Source organism: Corvus brachyrhynchos, unplaced genomic scaffold (assembly GCF_000691975.1).
Source record: "Corvus brachyrhynchos isolate BGI_N302 unplaced genomic scaffold, ASM69197v1 scaffold352, whole genome shotgun sequence".
Taxonomy (NCBI): Eukaryota; Metazoa; Chordata; class Aves; order Passeriformes; family Corvidae; genus Corvus; species Corvus brachyrhynchos.
The window spans coordinates 137,209-145,825 of NW_008236631.1; the positions used below are offsets into that span (position 1 = coordinate 137,209).

General features: G+C 48.7%; 1 protein-coding gene across 1 annotated transcript in view; it reads left to right on the forward strand.

Annotated features, from left to right (window-relative positions):
• Positions 1–7,562, forward strand: part of LOC103624977 (probable bifunctional methylenetetrahydrofolate dehydrogenase/cyclohydrolase 2) — a 62,165-nt gene extending 54,603 nt beyond the window's left edge. Inside the window, exons 9-12 of the mRNA XM_017726663.1 lie at positions 5,618–5,701; positions 5,848–5,971; positions 6,536–6,682; positions 7,544–7,562. Of these exons, the coding sequence (XP_017582152.1) occupies positions 5,618–5,675 (58 nt within the window). The 3' untranslated portion in view covers positions 5,676–5,701; positions 5,848–5,971; positions 6,536–6,682; positions 7,544–7,562. The remainder of the gene's footprint in view (positions 1–5,617; positions 5,702–5,847; positions 5,972–6,535; positions 6,683–7,543) is intronic.
• The last annotated feature ends 1,055 nt before the right edge of the window (positions 7,563–8,617 follow it).

The window sequence follows — 8,617 nt, forward strand, 5'->3', positions numbered from 1 at the left end:
CGGGCCCGCAGCCTGCTGCTCTTCCTCGGTAAGCGGCGACGTCCCCGTTCCCGCGGGCTGGGGCTGGGAGGGCATCGGGCGCTGGGTCCTGGGGCAGGGGGATTCTTTGGCTGCTGAGAAATCTGTGTCAAAGCATAAAGTTCGGGTTGCCTTCAGATGAAGCAGATGTGTTTCTCTCCGAGATGAAGTCCGAGGCGGTGACAGGTGTACCCGAGTGGATTGTATGTGCTGAGGAGTGGAGCACACACCACACTCTGTTGTTACGGGAGGTTTTGTTGTTTGTGTGATGCCCAGGTGTGTCCCGTGACTGAGTGAAGGTGAACATTCTTTCCCTTCAAAGTTCGGGTTGCCTTCAGATGAAGCAGATGTGTTTCTCTCCGAGATGAAGTCCGAGGCGGTGACAGGTGTACCCGAGTGGATTGTATGTGCTGAGGAGTGGAGCACACACCACACTCTGTTGTTACGGGAGGTTTTGTTGTTTGTGTGATGCCCAGGTGTGTCCCGTGACTGAGTGAAGGTGAACATTCTTTCCCTTCTCGCCACCTCTGCTCCTAGCCCAGTCTGTTCTCTTTCACCTTGACCTGTCCTGTTCATAGCCCGGTCCTGCTGCTTTCGCCCAGGCCATGCTCTGGGTGAGCTCAGTGGGTGAATCCTCACGGCAGCAGAGACTTCCTTATGATAAAAAAACAGGTTGTGGCCTCGTTCTGCTTGACACTTCTCCACCTCCTCGCTGGGAGCGTGTTATTCTATTGTATGACATAAGCTACCTGAAAGCCCCAAGAGAACACGTGTATCCTTAGAGCATCAAGAGTCCTGGGGCCTGGGCGTGCTGTTGATGTAAGAACTGATCCTTGTCACACACCTCCATGGGGCGCTGGCAGTGACAGGTGGTGACTGCTGAGAGCTGGCCCTGTTAGGCAACTTGAGCTGTGTGGGCAGCAAAGTTCTGAGACCTGGCACACTCGCACCTTGCTTTAATGACAAAGCATGTTCTCACACTCATGATGTTGGACTCGAGGTCGTAGTTGACGGAGAAACTCGGTTCCCAAGATTTCTCTTTTGGGACAGATGTTTTCCTCGCCTGCCAAGCCCACTGCAGCATGAGTTTGCATATTTCATCTTAGCCAGGTATTTCCATAGCAGCTAATGGATCAGCTGCTGCACAGCATCTCACTTGTCAGGACAGCAGGCTAAACATCTTGTAGTCTGTGAGTCAGCCATGCTTTGCACAAAACTGACACTGGAAGGAACTGGTATGTCTTCATGGATCTGTATGTGAATTTCTTTGTTTCCGGGGCAGGCACAACATCTAATAGTAAGGGATGGATTAGTAATAGCTAGGTGGCATCGTAACAAGTGCTGTGAGCACTTTATTGCCTTCCCCTCCCAGGGCAGGAGTGTAAGCAGAACTTGGTGCTTCTGGGAAGACTGTTTGTTACTGGTATTATGCCAGACTGGAAGAGGTTCCCTGCTGAATGGCTGAAGCCTTACTGAAGTGACAGTCCTTGCCAGATTCATATCCTGGCTATCGTGGGCTTGGAGACTGTGCAGCAGAAAGGCAATGGTGGGAGAGAGATGTCACTCGCTCCTGAGGAGACACAGTGCTGTGCCAGCCATGTGTGGATGTGGTAGTGATGGGGACAAGCCCAGGCCCTGCCTTTTCTGGGAGTTGCTGCAGGAGCCTTGGCACCGATCTCCTTGTGCTCACTGTAATGCCCACTCAGTGGGGAAGGCAGGCGTTGGACTTCCAGACTCACCAGACGGTTCCAAGAGCTGGTGACCTTATGTTTTCCTGTGTCAAATTCTCCTGGCTTGTCAGAAAATTGGCTCAGCATAAAGATACCTGTGTCTGACAATGGGGAAAGTGTTAGCGGCTGATGTGTCTGGCTGGAAGTAATAATGGATTTGTGCTTCTGTGGCATAGGGACTTCAGCCGCCACGCAAGTGGTGGAAGGGAGTGTGGCTGAGGCACAGGGGCAGCATGTGAGTAAGATCACTGGTGCGTAGGTCTCCAGAGGGGTGGAAGCAGTACTGGGATGACTGGGTGCGCATAATGCACAATTATCTGCATTATCTCTGCTTAAGGGTAAGTCCTGGCACAATGCTGAAGATGATCGTGTGGACCTGTAGCAATTTTGGAGCACCAGTCTTCCCATGACAGACTGGCGTTTCCAGGGCTGCCTTAGAGCTGCTGTGACCTGATCCTGGACATCCGTAACTGTGAGTCTGCAGTTCCAGAATTAAACGATGGTCGTAGGGATGCTCACAAAGGCTGACTTCCATGTTACCTACTTAGTTTACCCAAAGGAGGCCTTAGACAGTCAAGACATGCCCTGGATGTCCAAAGGTGATAGGGATGCACCTTGATCTGTCTTTGCAGTTAGAATGGGCTGAGATCCTTCAGGTGCATGTCACCTGGGCACCTCTGCTTTGGAAGTGCAATCCATGCGAAGGGTGTAGGTGCTACTGCTGTGACAGAGAGACCACAGAGATGCCAAGTGGGAGGTGGCATCATTCAGGTGAATTAGTACAAGACTGGCAATCTCGGTGCCAGACAAAGCCAACTCAAATAATAGTTGAGCTCTCAGAAACTTGAGGGTTCCTCTAGTGTAAATCCTCCACAGTGTAGTCCTCAGTTTAATGTATCTCACATGTGCATCCTTCATCCTTAGCAGTCAGCCTGCCATTGGAAACTACAGCTGGCTCTCAGTGGGCAAACTGATAATTAGCCCTTGTGAGTCGTCTATGATGGAGGCTGCAGGAAGCCAAGGCAGCTGGTCACTGTCCCTCATTTTTCATTTCATTCCTCTTGGAAGGACAAGTAAGCAGCAGCCTTACTCCTGTTCCAGTAAATGCTGTCAGTGTTAACCTTGCAGGATCTGTAACCCACGAAGCCAGATGGGATTATGTGTTCATGCAGTGGCGTAGGAATACAACGTATAACACTCACATTCCTGCAAGACACACATGAAAATCCACCACCTCATTACTGTTATCTTGTACCGTGTGTTTGCTTAATGAACTGCAAAGGAATAACAATATAACCTCTCCCAGGTGCTGTGTTTGGTATACATCATCTGATAAATATCCTGGGAAAGGCTCTCTTTTGCCAATGCTGTGTGCGGATCCCTTCTCCTCCCAATGATGTCAGAGGGCAAATATGTGCATGGGGGAAAGGGCAAAATAGACCAGTGCAGAGCAGGAAGAACTTTGCCCAAAAGCAGCAAATACTGCTGGGTGTCAGCAAATATCTGCTCCTGCACTCCAGCCTTTCCGGTCCTGAGTGCCTGCAATCAGGTGGAGGAGGCACTGGTGCATGGCTGGGATTGGGAAAGCCCTTGGGCAGTGTTGGAGGAGGAGGTTATTTTTAATTTGTCCCTCATAGATGTCTGAGTTGTGGCCTTTGACTGGAAGGCTATGTTTCCTTCTGGAGCCAAGAGGAGAGCTGACCTGCCTCTTCCGTGGATGTGGGTTGGAGTTTTCTCAAATGCGAAAACCGGGTTCTGCTAACTCTTGGACTGGGAACTTCAGCTTAAAAAGCAGCTGCTCAGGTTATGCTCAGGTCAAGGAAGTGTGCACACTGTGACAGAAATGTGTAGGCTACACGAGATCCTCAGCTGGCTTAATCCATCTGCTTAACAAGTGGGCATCGTGGATGCCTCTGGTGTGTTTAGCCTTGACTTTTGTTGATTTCTGTCCTTACTTCTTTCTGTGACATGATGTATCCTTAGTGGGACACTGCTGTCCTGTGCCACAGCTCCTCCATGCCAAGGGAGCAGCTTAGTCCGTAGAGCACTCCTGAAATGTCCCCCTAGTTCCTAGGAAGAAGAACTGATTTGGTAAATCTTTTTCCAGCATCTTTTGGGACCCCAGGTCCCTGGGCTGCCACTGTCTGACAGCTGATGGCCTCTTTTTTCAAACACTTGAACTTTCTGTTTTAGCAACTCAGACTGGCCTTACAGAAGTGTCAAACTGCTCCTGCTGAGGAAATCTACAGTGAGCACAGTGCTGCTTAAAAAAATCCCACCCTGAAAGTAAACTTGCATGTCCTGCCCCATTGGAGGGAAAGGCAGGTCCTGCTGAGTCATGCTGGCAGGCACAGGAGTCTCCAGCTGGTACAGGTGCCGGCATCATGGATCTGTTACTGTCGCTCTGGCTCTGGGGGACCTGGGCTTTGTTCTTTCTTCTAGAGCTTGGTGGAAATCTGGCTTATTAGCTTTGCAAGGAATGCAGTATAGAGGGAGGTAAGAAGGAGGAATGATGTTTTTAAAAATGCAAACACAGGAAAAAGCCCTGTCCGTCTTAGATATTCCTGCCGGTTTTGTGTGTAGCTGGAGTGAAGGATAAAGGAAGCCTGCTAATCACCCAGAAATAGATAAGCTGCCGGAAATCCATAAATTACCACTCCTAGATTTAACCCTGAGATGCAATGAAACTTTCTAATAACTGGAGTTGAATTAGAGTGATCAGGAAATTATGGAGGCACACTCCCTCCATTAGCTGTGCATGACCCGACAAGTTAATAGAGGCAAACAGCCCAAAGACACAAATTACAGACTTCCGTGGAATGGGGCTGATGACTAAGCAGTTCATGAGCAGGTTAATTTGTGACCCTAGCAGGAGTGTTATCCAGGTGGATTTTGTGGCCAGCTGGGGAAGAGATTCACTGTTCCTCATGGGCTAGCCATGAAGCTACAGGTACCTTTGCTGGCTTTCAAATCCTGTTTGGAAATGTTCATTTAACTGGTGGAATACCTGAAAGCTGTGCCTGTTTCCTGCTAAGTAACAGTGGCCCAGGGTCCATAAAGTGGTCAGTAACCTCTCCAAGCCTGTGGGCAAATGAGAAGGGTTTGGTATCTCATGTTAGCAGCTTTGCAAGCGGGCTTTTAACCAAAGAACTGCCAAAAGAGTGGGTGTCAGTGCAGGAACTGTCCAGCCCTTCAGCTCTCTTCAGCAGGGAGAGGGCTGAGGAAGCTCTTTGCTGGTAAAGAGCAGCTTTTGTGTTAAGACTACCTCGAGCAGTTTGTGGTCTCTGAAGACGATGATGGGGTGCTGAGCCTGGCTCAGCACTGACCTGGTGTGCTGAGTCACCAGCTGCACTGACTTGCAGATTCCTAGGAAATTCTCTTCCTGTGGGGCTGTCGTGAGTCAAGGATATCTTGATTTTGATCAGCAAAAGGACTCCTCCTGTGATGAATGCTGGATTGTCATGCCTAATTGTGGGAGCCTAGCTATTTTCCTTGCACAGGTGCCATGCCAGACCAGTCAGAAACTTAACATAATCATCAAATGGCCTAATTCCTGCCTCTCCCCCGTAATCTCTCCAAGCCTGTTCCTGCCCAGTTTCACTCAGAGTATGGGCAAGAGGTGGTCACAGACAGCAGGTTTCTGTTGAATCTCTGTTCTGCATTGTAAATTTGTATTTCAGAGATGGTTCTTTGGGCTGCTGTATATAATGTAGGCAGCACGTCACTCAGACCTATATTTTTTCAGCTTTCAACTTTGGGCCTTTCCTACCATGATGAGAAGCTTCTGTTCTTGTATTAATGAGTACAGCAGCTTAAATACTTAACTCAAAATGCATCTAGTTTTGACTATTGTTTTTATTCTCTTACAGGTTACTTATTGCAAGCAGTCCTGGGCACAACAGTGATCCCATTGTGTGGGCCTGGTGAAATGGAGAACTGCACAACGGCACTCAGTAAGTACTGCACAGCTCATTGTAAATAACAGACCTTTGGTTCCCATCTTCCTTGGGCTGGCAGCCTCACTGAGGTGCCCTTGGGAATCATTTTTCTCTGAGCAACATTGCCCACATCCTGAGGTGCTAATGAAATATCCTTGCAGTCCAGACAGAGAACAGCCCACGTGTGGCCCAAGTCGGGATAACGAGATGCAAGCCTGAGATGAAGGACTACTGCTTCCATGGGCAGTGTGTGTACATCGTGGACTTGGATGAGCACTATTGCAGGTATGGATGGGCCCCACTCATCCTGCAGATCTCCCTGGGGTGGGCTTTGAGGTGAGCTTTGATCTGGCTGCCATTGACACTTAGCTGAAACACCATTCCAGCCAAGTATTAAATACTCACAAGAACTTGAAGAGGAGCACTGCGTCTTATAATGTTCAGCTGCATTTAAGGAAGTGTTAAGCACGTGTGCTGCCTCCAGTGATCTCTGTGAGAGTCTCAGACACCTGAAATTAGTGACCAAGCCAACTTAGACTTGGGACATTCATTCTGATGTGCTTCCCTGTCCATCTGTATTTATAGTAGTATGAGATCCAGAACTCAGGCACAGCACCAAGGTCTCTCCTTTGATCCAACCTACCAAATAAAGACCTCTAGTCATTTTTAAGGGTATTGTTTGTTCACCTGAACAATTTGCAACCATCTTTAGGACCGCGTGGGCTTGAGTTACATCAGGTTAAGTGTCTTGTCCCTGAGGAAACAGCAGGCCACTAGCATAGCATGCTCTTGGGCTGCTGAGGTGTAACCCCGCTGCCCTGTCTCTGATTGTGCCTCCCTCACCCTCAGGTGTGACGTGGGCTTCTCTGGAGTGCGGTGCGTGCACTCAGAGCTCGTCCGGCAGCCCCTCAGCAAGGAGTACGTGGCACTGACCGTCATCGTGGTCCTGCTCTTCCTTGCCGCCATCTCTCTCGCCAGCTACTACATCTGCAGAAGGTGAGACTCGTGTTCCTGGTGGCTCGGGAGGCTGAGCCAGCTGGAGGTGTCAGGCATCCTCTGAGCATCCCCAGGTAGCGTGGAACACCCACTCACCAGACAGTTCGATACACATATCTGCTCACCTGTGCTTGAAGGGTTCAGGACAGGCAGTGAGCTGACAGCGTGGCATGGCCCAGGCTGCAGGGCAGGCAGCAGCACTCCCAGGTGCCTATTCACCCTGATACAGGGGCTCTATAGGTTGGTTCATGTCTGGCTTAGAGGGTGTGTTAAGAGAGCAGACAAGGAATAGGAAAATTCTAGTCCTTTAATTGGTAATGCCATTGCCCCGGGCACCAGGGACTGGAGAGCAGCTGGATTACTACTAGCTGATTTGTTGATCTGGTATGTTATTGCGGTGAGTGTGATATCATGAGCATTGCCTTATCAACTTTACCATGGAGGACAGTACTCTTCTCCATGAACAGACCCAAAGCAGCAAGAATCATTCTCCAGCCTAAAATCTAATGGTAAGCATCTGTCAGAGAGCTGAGGAGGTGGAATAACTCCAGAGGGAGAGCTCAGCTTCCCAGATCTGGTAGGTAGCTAGATGGTAACCGGCAGGATTTCTCAAAGACAAACCTAGTACCGGCAGGAAGACTTCAATGCAGATGTGGAATTTTCAGTGAAGAGTTGAGAAAGGAGACTGCATTCAAGTGATGTCAGACCTGAAAATGAGCACAGACAGAGCCCAGCTGCTAGAGATTTAAAACAGATGTGAGGAGCTAATACAGCCTTTTTTCCTTCCTTCCTTCCCCACTCCCCATCACTCCCCAAAAGCAAGTGGCTTTCCAGAACTCACATTTCTCTCTTCTACTCCAGGTACCGAAACAAGAGGAGACAAACAAATGCCAGTGAATACAAGGAAGTTGGTGCCCTATAGGAGAAACAGTGGCTTCCTGCAGTGTTCTGTTCATCTGGATGGACTCAGTGGCTTCCCACCTATTTAAATGTTATTTTTATTAATAATATTTACAATATTTATAACCTTTTAAAAATTTCAATTGTTAGGTGATTCAGTAAGCATAGGTCAAGCATTTTATTTTCAGTGTTTTATTTTTTTATTAAATAATATTTCCTAAAGGGAACCCTACCTAAGTGGTTCGCTGGGATAGAGATATATTTTTATAAAAACTCGTCTTCTTGCTCTGAAGAGAAGAATTTTATATTTATTCTTGTGAATATACTCAAAGCAATTGTACTCCTTGAAATAAAAGTTCTAGACAAAGTCAAACTGTCTGCTGATTTAAGAGAGTGGTGGTGAATGGAGTTACCTCCAGTTGGCAGCCTGTGCCTAGGGGTTGTTACTCAGGACTCAGTACTGGGACCAGTCCTGTTTCATATCTTTGTTGACAAATCCTCACAAAAGGAAAGACGTTGAGAGCCTGGGGCATATCCAGAGAAGGGAGGTGGGGCAGGGTCTGGAGCACAAGTCTGATGAAGAGCAGCTGAGCGAGCTGGGGGTCTCAGTGTGGAGAAAAGAAGGATCCGGAGGGAACCTTCTGGCTCTGCACAACTCCCTGACAGGAGGGGGCAGCAGAGGCAGGGGGAGTTGGGGGATCTGCTCACAGGGAACAGGGACTAAAGAAAATGGCCTCAAGCTCTGCCGGGGAGGTTTAGATGGGATATTGGGGAAAATTTCTTCACTCTAAGAGCTGTCCAGCCCTGGCACAGGCTGTCCAGGACAGTGGTGGAGGCCTCATGCCTGGAGAGGTTTAACAGACGTGTAGATGTGGCACTTGGGGAGATGGCTTATTGATGGGCTCGGCTGTGCTGGATTAATGCTTGGACTCTATGATCTTAGAGTGAAACCCAGTGTGGCTTGACTGAGCAGTGTCTTTGAAGCCTCAGCAGTTATTTTTGGAGAGAGAAACCACAGTATCATTAATAAAGTGT